This window comes from Sus scrofa, chromosome 6 (assembly GCF_054392235.1).
Source record: "Sus scrofa isolate SSC_HxYL_T2T_F1_AM1 chromosome 6, Sscrofa_HxYL_maternal_Yorkshire_Landrace_v2.0, whole genome shotgun sequence".
NCBI lineage: Eukaryota > Metazoa > Chordata > Mammalia > Artiodactyla > Suidae > Sus > Sus scrofa.
This window is the reverse complement of record NC_139388.1, coordinates 162,696,433-162,722,204: the sequence shown is the minus strand read 5'-3', so window position 1 is coordinate 162,722,204 and position 25,772 is coordinate 162,696,433. Positions and strand designations below refer to the sequence as shown.

General features: G+C 38.3%; 1 protein-coding gene across 4 annotated transcripts; it reads right to left on the bottom strand.

The window, feature by feature from the left end:
* Positions 1-1,709: 1,709 nt before the first annotated feature.
* Positions 1,710-25,772, bottom strand: TMEM59 (transmembrane protein 59). 4 transcript variants are annotated; one of them, XM_005665403.4, is made up of 9 exons: positions 25,465-25,666; positions 21,642-21,674; positions 20,268-20,373; positions 18,681-18,775; positions 15,326-15,478; positions 13,538-13,619; positions 12,587-12,671; positions 8,859-8,967; positions 1,710-2,350 (listed from the first exon to the last, which is right to left on the bottom strand). In XM_005665403.4, exons 1-9 carry the CDS (start codon positions 25,651-25,653, stop codon positions 2,195-2,197), a joined length of 1,008 nt encoding a protein of 335 aa, XP_005665460.1. In that variant the 5' UTR covers positions 25,654-25,666; the 3' UTR covers positions 1,710-2,194. The 4 variants fall into 4 exon arrangements, with proteins under 4 accessions (XP_005665460.1, XP_005665461.1, XP_005665462.1 ...); XM_005665404.4 differs by having other exon boundaries at positions 12,587-12,668; XM_005665405.4 differs by lacking the exon at positions 21,642-21,674.

Below are 25,772 nucleotides of genomic sequence, written 5' to 3'. Positions count from 1 at the left end.
GCTAATTAGCAGCTCAGACCGGCTGATAATGCACAACGGGAATTTCTGAGATAAGGTTGATAGACAGATAATCTAGTAATTTCTCATTTACCAAAAAATATATCATACATAAATGGTATCCGTGAGGTTTTTGTGATGACTGGGAATCTCGGGCCTAGATCATTCATTACGGTAATTACTACTGTCTTAGTAAACTGCCTGAATCAGTCTGTCTCTTAGACCAGAGACCTGAACCAAGAAGGAAGGACCTTAGGAGCCTGGGAAGTTTGAACCAGAGACTCCCAGGGTTTTGATAATTTTTCTAGGACCAGGCAAGCTTCTCAAGAAGCAGCTATGTGATAGGAAAGAAGATGATACCTATCTTATGTAAACCAGTGAAGTTGGGCCCATCCAAAGGGCTACACTGTTACTTTAGGAGAAGGGGTCAGTTTTGTTGTGTTTGTTGGAATTTTCAAGTCAGTATTTTCAATATACATTTGGTGGGGGAGTGTAATTCTTTTTTAAAAGTAAAACTCTTTTTGAAAATGTCAGTCCGGTTTAATTATGCTAAAAAAAAAGGCAGGAAGCAAATACCTGAACATCTACTAAATAACAGGAATGACTGGGTATTTCCACATACAAGGAATTGCCGCTTATGAACAAGAGGGGAAAGTCTGTCTAAACCCGGAGGAACGAGGCTATCTCAGGGGTACCTCATTCGGGGAGCACAGAGAAAAAAACCAAGGGAAGGTGGAAGAATATAGGACAATTACACAGTCGCTTTCTCATGGAGATTTTTTTGGTATTGTTTTTGTGTTTAAAAGGGAGGCTTTCCTAACACTGGGCTCTCTCTCTCTGACTTCAGGCCTGTGGCATTTTGAGTTTGCCCCCCGCAGCCTGCTTCACTGGCAGCATTACAGTTAAACCTGGGCCTGATTAGTGAACAGAAATGTATATACACCACGGGTGGTAAATAAGACAACTGGACTTTTTTTTTTTTTTTTTTTAAGGTAAATCAATCCATTCCGTTTGTTTTACAACTGTTTTCTCATAAAAAGAGACAATGACTCCTTCTCTTCCCCATTTCGATGTGTTCCACACTTTCTAACCCTCTAGCTTCCAAATCTAGACAATCTACTATTTAAAAAACCAAAGCCTATTATTTTGTGACCAAAGCCTTACTTGGTTAGTTAATTGTATTTTCTTTTGACTCAGAGAAAGCTGATGACCAGGCTGAAGGTAAGCGTGTGACTCACCCTTTAGTCCAACAGCACTCCTGCAGTTGCCAGGAAGGCCCCCCGGAGTGAGGACGTACAGGTCTGCAAGGTCATTTAACATTTCATGGTAAAACGACACTGAATCGGGTCAAGACTGATGTGCTCTTATATTTGTGTCTGCATTACTGATAATGATAAAGGGATGATAACAATAGTTTTTGCAAAGTAAAATCTCTACTTAAGTCTGTTTCACAGAATTACTCTCAATGAAAATATTTTTTACACTTCATATGCTTTCTAACAGAGAAAAATGGTTCTTTGGAAAGATACATCCAGCCAAAAAAATCTATTGCCTGTGCAAAATAACATAAAACACACTTGTGAGAAGATCATTTTTGTTTCAATTTGCTCAATAAATAGCCATAGAACATGTCCTAATTATTTTCTGGGCTGGGTAGGAGTGAAAGGGAAGATCTGGAAAATCAGGAGTATATTAACTCAAATTTCAGAACATTATTATTCAAACAAAATTTTAATGATCTCAGTTCCATACAACTGAAAATGTAGTGTCATTAAAGGGCATTTTCTGCTACATTTCAAATTACAGGTTGTGGGCCATTTCTGAGTAGGAGCATCATATCCTACTGAGTATTCAGCTGGTGACTGACAGTATCACCACAGGAGGTGGGGAAGGACAATGCTCAGCTCCTAGAATTTCACTAAGAAAGAAACAAACAAAAACAATGCAAATAACAATTACAATAGCTACAGAGATTAGTAAAATAAAAATACAATCCCAAATATCCTTCTCTTAAATTACTAGAAAAAAAATTATAGGTAAAGTTACAGCAAATACAGTCTTCACAGATTTGGGTAACTTTATTTGCATTTAATAGTGATTTTTAAGCCCTATATCCAACAAAACCATCTTAAAAAGCTCTATGAGGAATGGAAATTTAGATGTCTATTACATTTTTTCTTTAAAAAAAAAAAAAAGCTTAAATTTCTGAATGAGCAAGATTCACTTTTGTAGGTAATGGCCCTGCTTCGTCATGATCTTCAGCTTTAGATCTAACAAGCACAAGAGAAGAAGCTGGATATCTGTTTAGCTTTTGTTCATTCACAAATTCCAAGTCACCATAGATACTCAGCTTCTGCAAAAGACAATCAATGGACATTAGCAATTGGGATAGTTAGGAACCTCTCCAAGTAAGTCTTCAAATAACAACTTAATCTGTGGGTATATGGTAAAAGAATTTCCAGAAACATCCTCAAGAATGCTTTTACTCAAAGTCTTACAGATATGAGGGGAGTTCCCATTGTGGCTCAGAGGTTAATGAACCCAACTAGTATCCATGAGGACTCAGATCCAATCCCTGGCCTTGCTCAGGGGGTTAAGGATCTGGTGTTGCCGTTAGCTGTGGTGTAGGTCGCAGACGCGGCTTGGATCCCGAGTTGCTGTGGCTGCGGCATAGGCTGGCGGGCAAGCTCCCATTAGACCCCTATCCTGGGAACCTCCATATGCCGTGGGTGTGGCCCTAAAAAGACAGAAGACAAAAAAAAGAAAAGAAAAGAAAAGAAAAGAAAAGGCAATCATTAAAGTATACAAAATAATATTCATTATAAAAACCAACAAGTGAAGAGCTGGAACTGAGAGAGAATGTAAGGGAAATAAACCCTCATCCTTTAACAGAAAACATTAGATAATGTCAAACTGATAAAGGCTAAAAATAAATTCAATTAGTAAATACGTATCTGGCCATCAGGCCTGGCTCTGCCACTAACAAGTTATGTGATCTTATGTAAGTTACTTAAATCTTTCTCTAAAACTCAATTTCTTAACAATTTGGATTAAAAAGTTACGGCACTTTTATTTGTTTTCTCGTCTCTTTTATGAGACAAAGCTTTTTTTTTAGGCCAAGAAAATATTTATTATAGTTTAAGACATGTTTCACCCTATTTTCTGAGTCTCCCAAGACTTCCATCTTGATTTTATTCTTCACTATGACTCTAATCCCTTGAATAGGGCGGGGCACAGAGTATGTTATGCATAAATTTCCATTTACTAATGTGAATGTTATTTGGAGTGTTCTAAAATCTTTCTTAACTGACCATGTGAAGTCAGATGAATACAGTCTTGATAAATAAAAGGAAGCAGAGAGATAATGAGATTACATCAAGGCAGCACACACACACACACACACACACACACACACACACACACACACACGTATTTTTTGTCTTTTTGCCTTTTCTAGGGCCACTCCCGCGGCATATGGAGGTTCCCAGGCTAGAGGTCTAATCGGAGTCGTAGCCGCCGGTCTACACCACAGCCACAGCAATGCAGGATCTGAGCCACATCTGCGACCCACACCACAGCTGATGGCAACTCCGGACCCTTAACCCCCTGAGCAAGGCCAGGGACCAAACCCGCAACCTCATGGTTCCTAGTCGGATTGTTAACCACTGTGCAATGACGGGAACTCCCAAGGCAGCACCTATATCATTATCTGCTGCTTTGGCAATTTTCTGAGGCTGCCTGATCTCTAGAAAGGAATATCCAATACTATTGTACCCTGTTCTTATAAGTCAGGTTTGACCTGTCTGACAAGGACTACCATGAATGATAACTCTTTTATTATCTTTAAAAAATTTTTTGAGCGTTCCCGTCGTGGCTCAGTGGAAAAGAATCTGGCTAGTATCCATGAGGATGCAGATTCAATCTCTGGCCTCGCTCAGTGGGTTATGGATCTGGCGTTGCTGTGAGCTGTGATATAGCCAATGGCTACAGCTCCAATCTGACCCCTAGCCAGGGAATCGCCATATGCCACAGGTGTGACTCAAAAAAGACAAAAAAAATTAAATAATTTTTTTTATTATAGTTGATTTACAATGTTCTGCCAATTTCTGCTGTACAGCAAAGTAACCCAGTCATACATATATATCTTTTATTATCTTAAATAGCTCAACAAGAAGAGGATCATCTCATGAAACCCTCCACCACCAAAAGACATCTTAAATGTGAAAAAACAGGGGAAAAAAGTAGAGAAACAAGGATAAAAATCTTTATAAGTCAAGTTACTCAAAATGAGACTGCTTTAAGATCAACCAATGCCAACTCTTTTCTGCATTACTATCAGATGACATATGAGTACCTACTATGTGTGAAACAGGCTGAAGAGAAATTATTTCAGAACGTTCCTAAACAAGAAAAATAAAGGCCACATTCCTGGCCTGGCCTTTATTTCTACTATTTTAAGCTTTATTTGCAGTGACTGAAAAGGAAGCTTTTTTTTTTTTTGTCTTTTTGTTGTTGTTGCTATTTCTTGGGCCGCTCCCATGGCATATGGAGGTTCCCAAGCTAGGGGTTGAATCAGAGCTGTAGCCACCGGCCTACGCCAGAGCCACAGCAACGCGGGATCCGAGCCGCGTCTGCAACCTACACCACAGCTCACCGCAACGCCGGATCATTAACCCATTGAGCAAGGGCAGGGACCGAACCCGCAACCTCATGGTTCCTAGTTGGATTCGTTAACCACTGCGCCACGACGGGAACTCCTGAAAAGGAAGCTTTTTATAGTTCATGTTTGAACTCCAAGATACCAGGTCCATTCTGAAGAAAAACATATTCTCTTAGCAGGGTTATGATTTCCTATAAACACATAGCACCATATGTGTAAATAATATAACAAAACATAAATAACATTGTTCATAGTTAAGTTATATTACTTAAAAAAGAGTCTTATGTTACTAGGAGAGGGGTCAGAGTAACTTAAGTTCTAATAATAAAATCAATGAAAGTTTTAAAATAGGTTGACTTTTGGTTAAAAAAAATCGAAATAATTTTTCTAATGCTAAATTCTCAGTTATTTTTACAGTAAACAAAAGAGATCGAATATCAGGGAAGGAGAATTTATACTGCAATATTTTAAAATAAGAAATAAAACATTAGTATGTATTAAATTGAACAACTTTTCATTATCAAAATAACTCCACTAAAAGGGCAAGGCAATTAATAGTTCTAGATGATGTCTTTCTGCTTCTTTTCTTTATAAATGCTATAATAAGTATCTAGCATTTTCATAATTTTAAAAACTGTGGAAATGTTAGGAGTTCCTGTCATGGTGCAGTGGTTAATGAATCTGACTAGGAACCATGAGGTTGCGGGTTCGATCCCTGCCCTTGCTCGGTGGGTTAAGGATCCAGCGTTGCCGTAAGCTGTGGTGTGGGTCGCAGACACGGCTCGGATCCCATGTTGCTGTGGCTCTGGCGCAGGCCGGTGGCTACAGCTCTGATTAGACCCCTAGCCTAGGAACCTCCATATGCCACAGGAGCGGCTCAAGAGAAGGCAGAAAGACAAAAAAACAAACAACAACAACAACAAAAACTGTGGAAATGTTATTACTTAGCCAACGTATGGTCTCCCATACAAAGTAAAACCGAAAAGCAGTGAATTCAAACGGCTGTTTTCCATACATTTTCCTAGAAAATACATCTTACAACAGTATAAGCTCATTGAGAGTACTGCCATACTCTGAGTGTTAAAGACAGGAAGAAGAGTTCTTGAGAGGGCAATGAAACTGACACCCTCCACAGACATCAGGAGGGAATGTAACACTGCCAACAGGCCTCCACATGTGTTCTAATGCTTTAGGCCTCATGAGCCGGGAGTCTGGGGAACGATGTAGGAAGAGCAAAGTGTTCGCTAAACAACTTAGAAATAAGGGGAGAGAACGTCTCACAGAATTAAAGTATACAGTCAAAATAAAATTTATCACAGCAGAGACAATATCTAAAAGGAAGGGAAAGATCAAGCGTCATCTGAAAAGGAGGGACAGATCCTCATTTCTACAAGGCGTAAACAAAACCAAACGAGAGGCATTGCTATGTCTAAAACACCTGAAGAAGAGGTCAATTCCTCAAGTCAAGCAAGGAGGTAAGAAGGTAAAAACTATAAAATGCCCATCTAAGAACTGTTTAGGTAAGAGAGTTTGAGCATCTTAGCTCAAAAACACGAACGATGGGGTACCAGCGGTGTTCAACTCCCCAGTGTCAAAGAGGTTACACCAAAGATGAGTTCCTGAAACAAATCACACCATCAGCTTCCCTAAGTTATGACTCCAGGCAGGTTAACTGAAAAAATTTAAGGGTACTGGCTTTAGAATCAGACGACCTGGCTTCGAATTTTAAAGTCTACCACTTTACTAGTATGTGACACAGGGACAATTATACATTCTCTTTTGCAGTTTTCTATCTGGAAAATAGGATAATAACAGTAGCTATCTCACAGAGTTAATAAAAGGACCAAATGAGCTAATTCATGTAAAACATGCTGAACAGTGACTAGTAGAAAGTGTTCAACATTAGTCGGTAGGCCTGGGAACCAGAATTTAGGTGGTGGTGAATTTAACAAGGTAAATTCCACCTGAGGCCAGCAAGTCAATCTTCCAGGCAATAACCATACCAACTTCTTACTCATCTTTCTTGTACAAGGGGCATCCTAGGAGTAAAGAGAAGGAATTGTGCTAATGATACAAAAAAGAAGGAAGAAGTGCCACAGGGTGGAGGTTGGTCAACAAAGATTTATTACTATAGGTTTGCAGCTTTGTGCCATGAGGGTTTAGAGTGCATGGGGCAGTTCAAAAGCAAGTAATAGGCAAAGGCAATCCTATGTAAGAGATGTAATTTCAACTTTATCAGGAATGATAAAATGATTAAAATAAGGACATCGGAACTGAACAAGAACACAAGAAAACAAGTAGGTAATTAATTAGCAAGAGGATGTTCATATCATATCATAAACAGATGACTTCTTTAGAAATTTACCCATTCTCTAATATTTCTGCTATTCAAGATTCTTCCCAATCCAGTCTAACTTTATCCCTTTGGTTTAATTTCCTAATTTACGTTATTTTTATCAAGTCAGTTCCTTACAGTCCTTCCCTGAGAGTTAGCTTATTCTTGCCTTTACCTGGGAAAGCTGTCCACCCTCCTCTCTCTGCTAATCCAGACCATTCTTCCAAGTTCAGGTCAAGACCCTTATTACCTAAAAGACCTATCTCTGACAATCCCAGCACACTCTCTCTGCTTTCCTTAACACTTTATGTATTTATTATTTGTGCCACCTAAACATCCTATCAGCTACAGAAAGATAGTACATAGCAAAAGACACAGGAGTTACAGAGTCAAAAGACAGAAGCTTAATTCCCTTCATAGTTGTGCTAGGAAATTACCTAGACTTCATAAGCTTGTTTACTCATCTACAGAATGGACAGTGGATACCTGTTGTACAGTACTGCTGGACATGTAAGATACCTGAAAATACTTTTTAATTTTAAAGAACTGCATGTCAGTTATCAATATTATCTTGTCCCAATTTCTAGCTGCCTACAGCATATGAACTCAATAAAAAAGAAAACAACAACATGAAATATGGAGTTCCTCTGTGGTGCAATGGGTTAAGGATCTGGCATTGTCACTGTAGTGTCTTGCATGGGGTTTGATCCCTGGCCCAGGAACTTTTATATGCTGCGAGTGTGGCAAACAAAAAACAAAAAAACCCCCATGGAATATATTACCTTAATCCTTATTCTTGTGTAAATCTTATAATACGACATACTTTTACAGTTAAGATAAGACTAATGTTCAAGCACCAGGCTAGGCATATGCTAACTACGTGCTAGATCCTATTTTAACTTTGCTCCTTTCTTCTTTTCTCTTTCTACTGCATTTTGCAGGCACAAGAGAGCTAGTTTATTTCAGTTGGGTTTGATGTCAATAGAATTTATCTTATGTTTAGTTATATAAATAATTTTCCTTCCTTGAAAGCTAAGTTGAATCATCAACTTAGAGCCTTTTTCCAAAACAAAACTCCTTTACCTTAATAGCTATGTTCCTGAGGTCAGTTAAATTCTAGTTACCAAGAAAGTCAAGATGGTTTTCCATTTCTCTCAAGGTTAGATCCAGAACATATTAACTCAAAATCAAACACTCCAGCCTTGCTGCTTCTAAAGCAGCAATTACTCCTTAACAATTGTGGCAAAGTTAAATTTAAAATTGTAAGTGGTTCTACAAGTCTTCTTTCTCTTTTTTTGCTTTTTAGGGCCACACCCACAGCATATGGAAGTTCCCAGGCTAGGGGTCAAATTGGAGCTATGGCTGTAGGCCTACGCCACAACCACAGGAACATGGGATCCAAGCCATGTCTGCGACCTACACCATAGCTCACACCAAATGCCGGAACCCTGACCCACTCAGTGAGGCCAAGGATCGAACCCACATCGGTATTAGTTGGATTCATTTCTGCTGTGCTACAGCAGAAACTCCCGAAGTCTTCTTTCTTATATATCACCTTAGAAACTGATGTCAGTATATTTTTTTTCAGTCTCAAAGATCTAGGGAGAAGAGAGACACTGTACTTAAACCAGCCCACATACATTGGTCCCTACAGTAGTTAGCACCAGAGAAAAGTGGGAAGTGATTCTTGTGCTGAAAATCTGTAATTCTCATGTGTGTCAACCCCTGTGTGTGTGGTTAAAACCACCAGATCTTCTCTCATTCTATTAGTAGAAAGGCTTTCTTTTTCTAAAGAAATAAGGCATTAAAAAAAGTAAATCATATGGCTCAGTCTTCAAATGGCCTAAGGGTTAGAATTAAATTTACCTCAGAGGGAACATACTGCTCCACAGCTGTAGCAACAGTTGCACAACAAATCCAGAGCAATACCATCACGGAGAGGACAAGAGTCATAGTTAAAATCCACCCAGAGTTACTGAAAAAAAAAAAAAAAATCAGTAACTAGCTATGTTAAAATTTCATAATATAAAAAATAGAAGATTCTTAACAAATAAAGGCAACCAAACTTATGTACTTAGTTTAATAATATAAACTTCATGGGTACTACCGTTAAAACTATTTTATTTATTATTATTATTTTTTTGGCTTTTATTTTTAGAGCTGTACCCGTGGCATATGGAGGTTCCCAGGCTAGGGGCTGAATTGGAGCTGTAGCTGCCAGCCTACACCACAACTCACGGCTACACCGGATCCATAACCCACTGAGCAAGGCCAGGGATCAAACCCACAACCTCATGGTTCCTAGTCAGATTTGTTTCTGCTGCGCCACAACAGGAACTTCCCATTAAAACTATTTTATTATTATTATTATAATTATTATTATTATTTTTTTTTTTTTTTGTCGTTTTGCTTTTCTAGGGCTTCTCCCTTGGCATGTGGAGGTTCCCAGGCTAGGGGTGTAATCGGAGCTGTAGCGGCCGGCCTACGCCAGAGCCACAGCAATGTTGAATCCGAGCCGCGTCTGTGACCTACACCACAGCTCACAGCAACGCCGGATCCTTAACCCACTGAGTGAGGCCAGGGATCGAACCGCAACCTCATGGTTCCTAGTCGGATTCGTTAACCACTGAGCCATGACGGGAACTCCCGTTAAAACTATTTAAAAAAAAAAACATAGAAGAAAATAGTATAATAGCTATTATATTTGGGTGGCATAATATCCTTTCTTCCATTTCTCAAGTTTCTATAACATGGCTATATTACTCTTATAAATTAAAAAGTCAGATATACTGGCTTTCTGCTAAATATACAAAATTAAAGCAAATTACTATTAAAGGTATTTTTCTTTCTTTTCTTTTTTTTTCACCATGCCTGCGGCATGCAAAAGTTCTGAGGTCAGGGATTGAACCCACACCACAGCTGTGACCCGAGCCACAGCAGTGACAAGGCCGGATCCTTAAACTGCAGGGCCACTGGGGAATTCCTGTGAAGGGTATTTTTAAATTACTAAGTGAGATAAGACAAATCAAAGTGTTCTATAAACTGTACTCTGCTATACAAATGTCACATATTAATGTTTTGCAAGGTATTAAGATAACACGTGCTTTAAGAAAGCCCAATATCCCAAAAAGTTAACATATGATTATGAAATGGCTACTTGTTTTATACAGGATTCACAACAGGCTTCTAGAAGTTAGCTTCTCTAGCACACCTCAAATATTTAAGCTGCCACCATTTACTTGCATTTTGGCTTATAAGAGTGCATCTATTATGAGGCATTCTGAATCCATTACAGCATATCTTAAAAAGATATAGTTATATTTTTCTTAAGATTAAAATATCTTAGGATAGGGGTTTCCTGGTGGCAGAATGGGTTAAGATCCAGTGTTGTCACCGCTGTGGCTTGGGTTGCTACTGTGGCATGGGTTGGATCCCTGGCCTGGAGTGCTAAAAATAATAGGCCATATTTGTGGCTATAGGGGTGGCTAAAAAATGAATAAATAAATAAATGCTATAGAGGTAGCTGAAGAATGAATAAATAAATAGGCCATATTTGTTTTAAAAATAAAATATCTTAGGGTAAAAGGCCAATTGCAAGAATCAGCAATTGGAATTTTCTTCCATAATTGACCTACTGTTTGCCAAAGTACAGATTAAGATTCAAAGAGCAAGTCAAGCTGTTTAAAATGTTAGGTTTAAAAGAATAACATAAAACATAGTGACAAAATGTTAAAGAACAATAAGGCACTAATAAGGGAGTTCCTGTCATGGCTCGGTAGAATCAAATCTGACTAGTATCCATGAGGATGCGGGTTTGATCCCTGGCCTCACTCAGTGGGTTAAGGATCTGGTGTTGCCGTGAGCTGTAGCATAGGTCGCAGACACAGCCTGGATCTGGCGCTGCTGTGGCTGTGGCATAGGGTGGCAGCTGAAACTGAATTGACCCCTAGCCTGGGAACTTCCATATGCCATGAGATGGCCCTAAAAAGCAAAAAAAAAAAAAAAAAAAAAAAAAGAAAACCCCAAAACCAAAAAAGGCACCAATAAGATGGCCAGGTAGTTCAGTACTGAGAGTAAACTGTAAACAAAAAATTAAAAAATAATAAAAACAGGTTGAAGAAAAAGAGAATAAACTGTAACTTAAGATTAGGTACTTACTTAGGTTTCATAAAAATATTGAACTGCAACAAAAATCCTAAATACTAAGAGAGAGAAAAATTGCCCCCCCCCTTTGTCTTTTTAGGGCTGCACCCGTGGCATATGGAGGTTCCCAGGTTCAGCCCTAAAAAGACCAAAAAAAAAAGGAAAGGAAAATGTAAAGTTAAATTCTCATTTTCTTACCCAGTCTTTAAAAGAGGCTTTGTTCAGTAAAAGCTATTAATTTTTGGGTTCTAATATAACCCTGATACCTGATAGAACCTGTTAAGAAACTATTTTTACTATAAGAAATTACAGGAAGCATGCAGTTTGGACTACTGAAGTATTACACCTGAGACACTAGAGTATATACCACACTTTGTTCCCCTCTCAAGTGCTTATTCTGGTATCTAACACAGAGCAGATAATTATCACTAAGTGCTCCGGCCTTCTGTCTCTCTTTTTGGCAGGGGGAGGGCTCAAATCAGAACTCCCTGGAGGAGTAGAAGCATGTATATTTTGATAAAACCGTCCTCACCCTCAGAAGGCTTGATATTCCCTTCCAGGAGGGCATAAGATACCCATTACCCACGTCCCACCATTGCCCTTGCCACCCTTAAGAATTCTTGGCATAGAGATGACACTCTGTATAAAACATGAAGCCCTCCTTAATCCACAGCCCTATCTACCGCCCCTAGCCATTCAGATACATGGGTGTCCCTTGGTATCCCCAGGGCATTGGTTCCGGGACTGCTGCCCACTCCCAGACCAAACTCCGAGGGCAATTGCCTCGGTAAGGTGGTGGAGCATTTGCATATCACCTCTGCACATGTCCCTGTACACTATATTTTTTTGCCATGCTTGCAGCATGAGGAAGCTCCCAGGCCAGGGACTGAACTCACACCACAGCAGCGACCCAAGCCACAGTAGTGACAATGACAGATTCCTAACCTGCTAAACCACCACGTTACCGCCACCACATTATTCCTTTCTAGTACACTTTAAATCATTGCTAGATTACTTATAATACCTAAAAAAATGTAAATTCTATGTAAATACAGTTGATCTTTGAAAAACATGCGTTTGAACTGTATGGATCCACTTACATGTGAATTTTTTTTCAATAAATGTAAAATCAGCCCTCCAACTAAATTAATTAAAGGTTAACTGCAATGTCTGGAAAAGCACATATCTTAACATAAATCGAGGGATCCTAACAAGAACAAGAATGCTTTTGTACCATGAAAACCACCACCCGCTTGGGTTTTATCAAAGTAGTATGAGTATTACATTTTAAACAAACTAAAATATCCAAAAAGACAACTTTGGTAGGGAAAAAGTAAAAAATGTTTTCCACTTTCAAGTAGCTAATATAACTGTAAAATAATAAGGACTGCATCTCTCTCATATAGGCCAGATTTCATCTCCTATATATGTAAGTGAAGATGAATACATACAGAGAGAGGCATCTTAAAAAGCCATCGTTTTCTCCATCTTCAAGATAGTTCCTGTGTGCTTGTGAACTTCTCATTTGCAAATCTGCTGAAATAACAAGGTACAAGTTTATGATATTCTGTATTCCAAAAGCTGAGCTCAAATGACTGCTTCTAGATACATCCTGCACAAATATCCTGCTGTTTTATAAGTGTACTTTATTTTAAAATGAATGCAAGCTCCTCTGGCACATTAAAAACCAATGGATATTATACAACATTATGAATTTCTGATTTTATTTTCAAGTTCTTACTGATATTGATGCTTTTTGTTTAACTACATTTAAGTGTAATAACAGAATTTGGTTTTTTCAAGTCTAAAGTTAAAGATAGCCTTGGGTTCTGTGCTGCCATTATCCACCCACCAAAATAATTAGAAAGTTAGTGAAATTGGTATCCACAATAGGTATAAGTTATACATTTTAAGAGGTAAGCACAGCTTTAGCTTGATGTTTTACATTCTTTTAAGTTAAAACTTAGTTCTAGGACAGAAATAAAAGTAGAATGAAAACACATTTTCAGAGTAGTTTCACTGTTTGGTTAATTTATTAGGAAATACCAACATATCTCATTAGTTTATACTCAAAACATCCTTCAAAGAACACTGAATATTTTTAGAATAGTGGTTCTCAAACTGTGGTTCCCAACTAGCAGCAACAAAATCGGGGAACTTGTTAAAAATGCGAATTCTTAGGTCCTATTACAGATCTGGTAAACTGGAGACTTTGGAGGTGGGGCTCAGAAATCTGTTTTAACAAGCTCTCTAGAGCCCAATACACATTAAAGTTTGAGAAACCACAGTTTTAGAAATTATTTGTTCGCCTTCCATTAGTATAAAAACAATCATACATCCAATTCTACCATCACTAGATTTTGACTGCTAATGTTTTTAACCCTAAGCTACTTAAAACTTACAGGACATTTTGCTCAGTGACGATTCTTTCAAATTTGTAGGTTCCTGCTCCAACTGTGGTGCATACTGGATTTCTGGCTTGGACTAAAATGATAATGAAAGCAATTAAGTCATTTGTACTTCTTCTTCAGCTTTTCTCAGTAGCATGTTCTATAACATATCATCTCTACAAACATTCAAACTGAGAAAAAGGAACAGTACTAATAAAAAAAACATATTAACTGCAATATATTTTAATTGCATTTGCTAAACATTAGATCCAATCCCTTGCAATGAAACAGATTTCTAGCATCAGCAAGAATTTAGTCAGCTTAATTTCCTGACAACATAAAAAAAGAAAAAAGAAAAAAAGGGGGGGAATTATAACATAGTACATTATATATCATACCCTACAAAAATGAGTTCCAATTCTAGTCGATCAGGAAATTTTAGCAGACTGCCAAAATTTCTGGTTAAATATATATTATCTCTATTTCATCTCATCTGAAGCATTCCATTCTTCCTTAAGTTATGAGCAGTTCATAAACCATAGCTCAATACTCCATACTTTATATCTTCTATGCAGCACTGATTCTCTGGAGTAGGGCTTTCTCCATCCAAGTCACACGTAACACAGAGAAATAGAGCTAATCTCAAACCTAATCAGGAATCAAAGAATGCTCCACCATCAGAGTCAACTCAAGCTTTAACTAAGTAGCTTTCAGACAAAGAACTATTCATGAATTTATTTATTAAATTTTTTGGCTGCACTTGTGTCATGTAGAAGTTCCTGTGCCAGGGATCAAACCTGAGCCACAACAGTGATGCAAGCCACAGCAGTGACAATGCTGTATCCTTTAACTACTAGGCCACCAGGGACCTCTTTGTTTATGAATTTAAAGAGAGAAAATTCCTTCTATGTTTTACTTATTACCAAATTAAGTACAGGGGACCCAAGACTCAGGATGATGCTAAAAATCACATACTAGTCACAGTAAGCTCCTCAATTGGCAATGCTAATTAAAAGGCTTACTTTAATCATTACCTGAGAGAACGTGACACAATATCATTTGCTGGCTGGTAAATCTGAGGAATTTTAACAACCGTACTGAAAGGAAGACAGGACAGTACGGTGGTACATGAGCCTTGTTTGAAGCCCAATTCTGTTATTTACTGGCAGGGTGACCTTAAACAAGTTAAGCTCGCAGTTTTCTCATCAATAAGACAGTGATAATACCACCTCGTGAAGTTGTTTGAAGGTTTAAGATAATATATGTAAATGCCTGGTAATATGAACCTTCAAAAATAGCAGCTACTTTTATCCTATCACATGGTGATCAATGAGGTAGGAGAAAAATTACCTCTCTGGAAGGCAATAGGTTTCTTCAACAAGCTCTAAGAGTTATGAGGAAAAGCACTATTAACAACTCAAAATTATGTCACATTGCTTTTCTCTAATATCCATGTGATATAAATACATAGCACTATTTATATTCAACCTTTATTAACTTGTCTTCTTATACCTAGTAGTCTCATTTTGTCAATTTAATCACTCTAAAATTTAGAAGACTCAAAAGGTCTTGTTAGATAAGGAACAATAGGCTTTAAATAAATTTCCAATGAGTGGAAGAAAGGGTAAGTCACATTGGGTTCTAATGCCCAATGTTTTACTGTAGGCTAAAAAGTAATTATTATTTGATGACACATATTTGTAAGGGAATAAGCACTCGGCTCTATGCTAAGACATTCATTTAAGACACCTACTTTACTGTTTTTGGTATTTAAATGAATCTATGAAGCACAGTCATCACCTGGAAGATAACTATTTTCCCATCATCAGCTTGAAGATAAAAAGTCCATGAAGAGGTTATAAAGCTCTGTGCCGAGTCCATCACGTCACTCCAGAATGACCTCACCAGAGTTAAAGGGAAGAGTAGATGCATTTTTGGCATCAGGGACATGAGCTTAAAAAAAAAAAAAATTCAGTAAGAAATGCATTAATTTTTATATATGTACATTCAAGAGAACATAAATCCTTATTGAGAGGGTATAAATCATTAAGTGATTCTACCACAATCATTAGCATTAAACTCTTCATTATTTATGTAAGTTAACTATCGAGAAGCTTCAAATCCCAGGATCCTTTAATTTGCCACCAAACACACTTATAAGCTACCTGTCACATCTATCAAAATTTGAATTAAGTCCAAAAATGTGGAGAATCTTAAGACTTGAATAAATAAGGATCAGCAAGGCCTCAAGAGGTAGAAGGGGAAGGGACAAATCATGCTATTCTCATCTTTAATGCTTTCACGTAAAATAAATCATTCTATAATGAACACCAATGGAAAAAGGAAAGGAAAAAAATTCTATCAAAAGAATATATGCATAAAATGCAAGACATCTGACAACAGGGCAGAGTGAGGAAAGTATTTATGGGCTAACTATACACAGTAAGCTACTGATGAGATTTTTACATTAATTAGTATCACCTCCTCTCCAATTCTGACTTCTTGACTTACTCAGCAGAGTGGGCCCCTCTACAGTGTAAGTGTGGAATACCATTTGCTGAACTCTAGGGATAGCTTTTGTTCTGCTTTTTTTTTTTTCTTTCATTTTTAAAAGTCTTATTGAAGTGTAGTTGATTTTTAATACTATGATAATTTCTGCTGGTTCTGCTATATTTCAAAAGAGAGGCAGTATGGGATATTAAGACAGAAGATTTTAGCATCAGAAGATCTGTACTCATGATCCAAGTTTCCCACTTAATAGCCAGTGAAATCTTTCATTGATTAGTTTGCTGTATAAGCATTCACTGAGATTATAAATTTTAAGAGATTAGGAACCATGTGTTTTATTTATCATATACCTGTGTTTAATCTATATAGGAAAGAGATGAAACAAAATACAGGGTGATACCTGTGTATGAAGAGAGGCACCTAACCCAACCGGGTTGAGAGCTGGTTAAGAAGGCTACATAAAGGAAATGACACCTGTCTTGAGTCAAAAGGATTCACTGGGCAGATGATACATAAAAGGAAGAGAGGTGTGAAATAATGTGTCCTTTTATAAATATTAAGAACTGTTCTGTATGTAAACAATTAAAAGGAATTAAGAATGAGTCTTAAAAATTAGAAAATATGTTTAACGTTACTCAAAAAAGAGAAATGCAAATTATAACTGTAATGAAAGTAGTACACTGCTAAGGACTGGGGGGAGGAGGAAAATGGAGTGACTGCTAATGGGTACTGAATTCTTCCTTGGATGATGAAAATGTTCTGGAATTAGACAGTGATAATAGTTTAAAAGTTTGTGAATATACTAAAAACTACTGCACTGAATACTTTAGAAGGGTGAATTTTATTATATGAATTATATTTCAATTTTAAAAACCGATACTAATTCCATGGAGGACAATTTTGCTCTATTTCTCAAAATTAAAAGTGCATATACTTAACTCATCAATTCTATTCTTGTGATCTTATTTGATATACATGTGAAAAATAAGCAACATTATTTATAAATTAAAAAATTAAGAAACAGGGAGTTCCTGTCGTGGCGCAGTGGTTAACGAATCCGACTAGGAACCATGAGGTTGCGGGTTCGGTCCCTGCCCTTGCTCAGTGGGTTAACAATCCGGCGTTGCCGTGAGCTGTGGTGTAGGTCGCAGACGCGGCTCAGATCCCACGTTGCTGTGGCTCTGGCATAGGCCGGTGGCTACAGCTCCGATTCAACCCCTAGCCTGGGAACATCCATATGCCGCAGGAGCGGCCCAAGAAATAGCAACAACAATAACAACAACAATAACAACAACAACAACAACAAAAGACAAAAAAAAAAAAAATTAAGAAACAATCTACATGTCCATAAATGAGAGTGCTTATACAGATACGTCCATACATGAAATATTATGTATGTAGTAAAAATAAATAAGCATTCTTCATTTATACTTATATACATGTATCCTTGTATATGTATAGAATACCTCTACATTGGTAACCCTGGCTACATTAATGGAGGAAAACTGAGTGGCTAAGAGATACAGGAGTAGAAGACTTTTCACTCTATCGCCAATCCTTGAAAAATGCAATATACACAGATTACTGTTGGCCCTCCACAGCCGTGATTCCACAACTAAGAATTCACAAACTGCAGATCATGTAGTGCAGGAGTACTATTTATTTAAAAAAAAATTCAAGTGTAAATGGAGGTGCAGTTCAAACCCATGTTTTTCAAGGGTCAGCTGTATGTACATTTTTTTACCTTTTGGCTGTATTTTCTATGTCGAAATTAATAAAATTAAAAAAACTTGTCCCAGAGTGGAAATGAACCCAATTAGTATCCATGAGGATGGGGGTTCTATCCCTGGCCCCACTCACTGGGTTGAGGATCCACTCAGTTGGTTAAGGATCTGGCGTTGCTGTGAGCTGCAGTTTAGGTCACAGACGTGGCTCGGATCTGGTGTGGCTGTGGCTGTGGCGCTCCAATTTGACCCCTTGCCCGGGAACTTCCATATCTGCACCTGTGGCCCTAAAATAAATAAACAAATAAATAAACTAAAAAAAACTTTTCCCAGTATGTTTGGATAGGCTGTAAAGAGTGGGGAATTATAAGAGATGACATAAAAGAGGTAATCAGGAGCCAGGCTGTGATAAGCGGTTTGGACTTAAACCTGTATGTGTAATGAGGAGCTACTGAAGAATATAAGATAGCAAAATGACATGAGAATTCTACTTGGAAAATAAATATCTGGACACAGACTAAAGGACTGACCAGGTGGGGCTGAAGTAGAAAAGTGGAAAAATAGACTGGAAGTTAATTTAGTAATACAGATGAGAAATAATGATTTATTTGGCAATGGCAGATGGGATGAAAAAAGGAAATCTCAATTTCTCTGAGCCTCAGTTTTCTCATATGGAAAGTGGGGATAATATTAACATTGGATAGAGGGTAAAAAACAAAATGAGATTATAGCTGTGAACATATCTCTTAACAATAAAGCATTATACAAAATAATTAATCAACTTTTTAATTTGCAAACATAATTTGTTTGCTGAAGATTAATTATGAAATATAACACTAAAATAGGAACAGCTAGGTAATAAACATTTCAATACAAGTAGTGCAATCTAAGCGGGCATTTCTGAGAGGCAGTATGTTTCGTACTTGCTCTTGTCTCAGCTCAGCGAATGGCAGCTGATTCTGGCAACCAAGATGGCAGGCATATTGCTCATCAGATTGGGAATATGCTTCTGTACATGCTGTAAGAGAAAAACAGTCAATTTAAAAGAAAAAAAGAGAAATAAAGAAAAGGAAGAGAAAAGAAGGAGTCTTACAATTTATAAAGAAATTTCTTACAGTTAAAAAATATTTCACCAACATGAATTTCCACATTTAGTAACAGCAGTGACTGTATTAATTTAATAAAACCTCATATCTTCTACCTCTCACAAGTCAAATGTTTCACGTAAGTCTATTAATTACACAAGCTCTGGCTATATGAAGACATTCATTTGAGCTCTCGTAGCTAAGGTATGCAGAGTGGAAAAAACACTGGATTGACATCCTGAAATTCTGGCTCCATCATCTGTTGGTGTATATGTGACCCAAGAGGAGCTGTTTGACCTCTATATGTCTAAAATTAGAATACCACCACCCACTTCAGGGGGTTGAGCAAAATAATATAGTTCAGTCATTTACACAGCTATATGATATTACTGTTAAGAACTGGAACACTCAGTTGAGAAGGGTATTCATATGGCAAGGAAAAATAAAACAATCCGTCTAATATTCTAAATTCTGAGAAAACTGAACTTAGAAAAATGTTCTACAGCAGGATTCTAAAGTTGGAATAAGTCTCTACCATATATACACTCTTCATTTAGTTCACAAGAGCCATATCTTTCTTGTGATATAACACCTTACCACTATAACAATTTTTCCTTTCTACCCAGTCATGCATTTGTAATATACTTCTCAAAGGTGCTAGACAATAAACTGATAAGCATTATACACATAATGAGATGGCCATTTAGGAGGCCGAGTCATAAAAAATAGGTTATGATATCACAGAGGCTAGATGTGAGTAGCAGTCTAGTGGCTGGGAGAAAGGTACCTCCAGCTACACTGAATAAACAGTGTAACGTAGTGAATGGAGGCAATTCCATTACAGTTCTTAAAAAAAGCTAAATATCAATTTTGTCCTGATTACAGGTTTCTTTTTATTAAACACACTGCTTTTGGTAAAAGGTAAGAATAGAGGTTTAAGAGACGACAAAGAAAAAAAAAAGATGACAAAGATTCTAGTTACTTCTTTTATTGGCATGACCCACAAAGAATATACTATTAAATACTGAGTCAAAGGCCTGATTCAGTAAGAAAAACTTGGAGCTAAGTCAACCAGCCTATAATTGAAAGGCTTAGGAAAATCATAGTAACCACTGAAAAGGTAGTGATGAATTTTGAGAAGGGTAATCGCTATTGCATTTGTCTAAACCAAATGCCTGGTTAAACAAAGGTGCCCTATCCACAGTACAAAATAAACACTGTCTCAACAAATAGATGGAATTTAAAGCATACGAAATTTCTAGCAGCAGCTACTAAAACTTAACTTCATAATAATTAAAATATGCTGAATGACTAGTTTAAACAGTACTCTTCTCATTTTCTGAGGAAAATAGATGAAAAGCATAACACAAGTTACAGAAAAGACCGATGTTACACACTGCTGATGTTATTGGCATAGCATCTTACCAGATTCACATTCCAGTTTGGTCCGATTTAAGTCAATTCCATCATCCACAAACTGACAAATGGAAAACAGCCTGCAACCTCTCTGACAGGCGTACAACTCCTCCTCCTAGGGAGTCCAAGAACAGGGAGGATTACCAAAAAAATAGTATTTTTCCCTCAGGGGGGAAAATGGTCAAAAAGAAAGCAAAGTTAATAGGGTTTATTATAAATTGTCCCATAAGTTTTGTAACTGAAAAAAAAAAAGCAATAGGAGTCAGGTAATACCTAAGACCTCTGCCATATAAAGAAGTTTTAGTTTCTAATTTTAAAAGTGATATCCAAGAAAGAAATCTAAGGGGTAAAAACATCACCCTTTTCCCATATTTCATGGTAATATTTTGGGGGGAAAGTTAAAAATAACCGTGTCATAATCAGAACTTTAATAGAGGTAGAAATAAGTAAGTAAGTACCTTAGGACCAGTGGTGTACTTCCGCCACATAAATATTTATACAAATCATCTGGCTCATCAGAAGTATCATGACTGGCTTCACATGGCAAATAGTGCCGTAATGATCTCCACAAAGTGCGTTATACATCTACACACATACTTAAATGAAAGGATTTTTTTGGGGGGATTCTTTTTAGGGCTGCATCTGTGGCATATGGAAGTTTCCAGGCTAGGGGTCGATTCGGAGCTGTAACTGACAGCCTACAGCAACGCAGGATTCTAGTCACGTCTCTGACCTACACCACCAACTCACGGCAACACCAGATTCTTAACCCATGGGGCAAAACCAAGGATCAAACCCGCAACCTCACGGTTCCAGTCAGATTCGTTTCTGCTGCGCCACAACGGGAACCCCACTAGTTGGGTTCTTAACCCGCTGAGCCAAGCGGGAACTCCCTAAAGGATTTTTTTAAACTTCATTTACTTAAACTAAAAACACAAACAAGGGCAACTTGTGACATCTGGGAAAGGCCAATGGAATCAACCAGATCTAGACTAAAACCTTTCAGATCAGTGACCCTGCACAAGTTACTTTACCTATCTAAATCTGTTATCTCATCATAAAAGGAAATAATACCTATAAATTATCTCCAAACCCCTCGATAATGCTTGAAGAGAGCTACTCCTAGTATAGCTCCTGGGACACTGAAGGTGCTCAATAAATAGTAGTAGTGTTAATCATAACAATACACTTTAAAAATAGAAAACAACAGTTATAGGCATCATTGCACATGTGTGAGAGCTCAGGACAGGAAAGAGTCTTTGTTGCCGGAAAATCTGAACTGCTTGATAAGACTAATGACAACCATTTCAACAGGTTTTTCTTTGATGAGATGTATAGTATGTGAAACAAACCAGTACAGATGGGGGAGCCCCCTCAACTTACTGTGTGATCCACTGTGTACAAACTGGCAGGCACCTGATAAGGAGGGAAACAGCACGTGCATATACCAGTTAGCAACCAAAGGAATACAAAGGTATGCATTTCTTTCCAGCAGGATTAGTAAAATTTATGCAGCAGCAACAATCCACTAAGGAGAGATGGCTGTTGTATTAAACAAGCTTTATTATACAACTTTGAAGGTAGCACATTTTTGGACCTCAGTTCTAGCTGCATTTATTGCTGTGGTTAATTGAAAAAGTTTTAACAATTAAAATAAATTTCATACCTGACAAGTTTTTGCAGGCTTTAGAAAACTGGAAGAATTCTCCTAACGTCTTTAAAGCACCACAGATTATCTTATATAGCACAGAGGAAGCACAAGCTCATTAGTATGAGCTATACTGCATGCCATTTCATTTTCAGATAACTTTCCTTTTTTTAAATCAATCCAATAAGCCCTCTAGTACAATTTTCAGAAGAGAGTGTAACATGGTGAACGAGCCTATGCTCAAGAATCAGCCCTAGTGAGAAGCTCAGCCTCACCACTTATTCTGTACTTTGGGCAAGGGACTTAATCTCTCTTAGTCTGTTTCCTCAGCTGTTAAACAGCTATACTTTTTTGTAAAAGTGGCAATACTTTTACATCAATCTTGAATCGAGGATTATATTTTATGTTATTATTTTATTTATATATGATTTTATTTTCACATCATTAATATTATGCTGTACTATCTAATAAGTAGACATAGCTATTAAGAATCTTTTTTTCTTTTTAGCGCTATACCTGCAGCATATGGAAGTTTCCAGGCTAGGGGTTGAATCGGAGCTACAGCTGCCAGCCTGTGCCACAGCCACTGCAATGCCACATCTGAGCCACATCTGCAACCTACACCACAGCTCACAGCAATGCTGGATCCTTAACCAACTGAGTAAGGCCAGGGATCGAACCTGCATCCTTATGGATACTAGTAGGATTCGATTCCACTGAGCCATAACGGGAACTCCCAAGAATCATATCCTTACGTCAATTATACCCCAATAAAACTAAAAAAAAAAAAAAAAAAAAAAAAAAAAAAAAAGATCAGATCCTTATTGAATACGTGTTTCATGTTCTAGATAATACTATTAATCCAAGCAAATATTTCATGTCCTATGTTTCCAGAGTGACTGGCAAGCTTATATAAAATATACCTCTACTATCTTAGAGCACAAGGAAATGATGCTCCCCACCAAACCGATACCAGCTAAATAATTAGAAGGAAACTTAATGAACCTCCCTTAAAGAATGAACGCTAATATCTATAGATCTGACATGCATTTTCTTATCCTGAGGTAAGTCGAGCTAACTATTCTCCTCCCTCTTACTCAGCACTACTAATACACTACACATACCATACTGGTTTTATGACATTTGACAAAGGAAATAACCATTTGTTGCCATGTGTTAGGTACTGTGCTAAGAGTGCCATGTATATTATCTTTAATCCTCACACTTGCTCTTCAAAGTGTGAGGGCTTTTGTTTTGTTTTGTTTTGTTTTACAGTTGGCAAAATGAAGTCATGAGCCATTAAGTGACTAGCAAGGACACACAGATAGTAAAAGCTGTGCTAGGAATGGAAGCCAGGTTTGTATGGTTCCAAGCCCACACTCTGTTAAAAAATGACCAGAGTGGCTCTAACTATCTTTGTTAATAACATGACTTAGGTCTTCCGTATTTGGACCCAGACAAACTGCGCAATTGCACTTTTGAAGAAAGTTAAAGGGTTAAATATTTTAATTTTCATATATCTACTTATAAAAAGGTAATACAGTATCCTGTTTTCTCGCAACAAATAATTAATTCTGAAAAAGTGGTTAAAATGAGATTTCTATTTGCCAGTTACAAATAGCAGACCAAGAGAGGCTATGTGGGCTTGTAATTTCATCTAATTTCTTACAATACCGCTGTTTTCTTCAAGTGCAAACCACAATAATTTGAAGGAGAACCAACAGAAATCAGTAAAATAAATAAATTAAATATTTTTAACACTACAACTTTATTAATAGAAGGCAGCACATTGTAGCCAGCTTTAGGCCTAAATTCCTACTACTCCAGTACTTTTAGGCTCTGTGACCTTGGGCAATTCACTTAACCTTTCAGAGCCTTGATTTCCTCAACTGTAAAACTCAACTTCACAGGATGAGAATTAGGGATAATGAAAGTAAATCTCCCATCATTCCTGGCTAACAGAGAACAGACAGTTAATACATTTTAAGTCCAGGACATACAGGGAGTCAGATGATTTAGAGTTTCTGGGGAGAACAGCTTTCCTGAATAAGTAAAAAAACAACTTATTGATATCACATCAATTTTTACAAAGTACTGGATGCTATAAAAGTACTTAACAGTTCCAGAAATGAACTGTTAATTATTTTCCTAGCACGTGTATTCAAATTACCACAAATCTGCTAGGAATATCTCAAAAAAGGAAAAAAAAAAATCAACCCAAACATCCAATAGCTAGAAAGATACACCTCATACAATCCTCTTAATTATGAGAGGTTTAAAGAAGAGAAGAAAATGATGTTTTCCGGAGCAGTACACACTGAATTAAGCCTGGAAGTCAAAATTGCTCATTTCTCTCTTGACTGCTATATTTGCCTCTGATGGAAAATTTGATAATCCCCTCTCCCACAATTTTTCTTGAAAACTGGTAATCCTAGCAATGTAAAAAAGCAGTAAACAGACATATGGGTAGTGAGAGCATTTACACTTTTCATTTCAAAAGCCTGAAAGTGCATGCAAACATTTTAAACCTGTCCCCCGTAGTCGCTTTGTAGTTTGAGAGAGCAAAGAGGGCTAGCATACAACATAGGGAAGCTGAAGGAAGAACAAGGGCAAAAAGACCAGCAAAAGCTCTTACGAAGAAAGGCCGTGGGGGGAGGGGCATGAAGCCAAATTATATATTCGGAAGGGTGGAGGAAGTCACTAAGGCAATTTAGAATGTTGAGCCAACAGTTTTTTAAGAAGCTGCAAAAACAACTTGAAAAGGGGAATTGAATTAAGGACAGAACCCGTGGGCAAAGGGTGAGGGAGAGGAGGAGATAGGGTCATTCTCTCTATAAGCTGAGATCCCCTGCGAGGGGCACTCTCATTTCGTTCCCACTCCACGAATTCCCTCTGCCTTCTGCTGCACTGCACGTTAAGTTCTCTGAAAGCAGAAACCTAACTGCTTTTTCTCTAAACCACCCCAGCCCCCCCCGGGGGGGGGAGGCGTCTTGCACAGTTATTCAACACAGACGGAAGGCCCTTCCAGTGCAGTCTCCCAACTCTTTCTTAATACATTTCATTCTATGGTGGAAATGCCTACTTGTTTGACTCCGGGAACAGAGAGCACGCTCCCAGCCCTAAGACGCGCTCAGGGAACAGGCATTGAGAACAAACCTTTGGTGGACTGCTGTGGCTGCTCCTAGCCCTCTCCTTCCCACCGCTCCCCTCCCCCCCACCATCCCCGACTCCCCTGGAAGGTGAGGAGCTCGCATTAATCCTCCAGATCCTCCTCTCCCTCCGAGCGTACGTCTCCCCTGCCGCCCCGCAAGCCCCCAGAAGAAAGGGGTCCTGTCTTGCTTATTTTTGTGTCCCCGAGCCTATTATAAGGTAGGTGCGGCACAAACTTCCGGTAATCACAGCAGGATCGGATTGCGGGTAGGATTAGGGAAGAAAACAAGAACCACACGGATGAGAGACAGCGGCTGAAGGATGGACTGAAGAGCCAAACTCTCAGAACCGACAGCGGACAGATGAGCGGCCAGGGAGGGTTGTTAGCCCGGTTCGGACGGGCCCTACCTTGGGGTAGGTGTGCAAGGGGTAGGTCAACTGACAGGCCCGGTGACAAGATGCCGTATCACCCAAGACCGAGTCAAACGCTTCAGCGGAAGCAGTCCCTGGGCCTCCGGCCAGGGCCATGGTCAGCAACAGCAGCGGCAGGAGCCCCAGTTGGGCCCGGACCCAGAGGCTCCCTTTCGGCGCCGCCATTTTGTTTGCCTCTGTCACAGCAGCTCAGCTTGTTGCTGTTTTCTTTTCAAGGTTTCCTCCTCCTTCCAGGACCAGCCCCTTCCCCGCCCAACGGGCTGCTGCTTCCGCCTCCGCGGTCT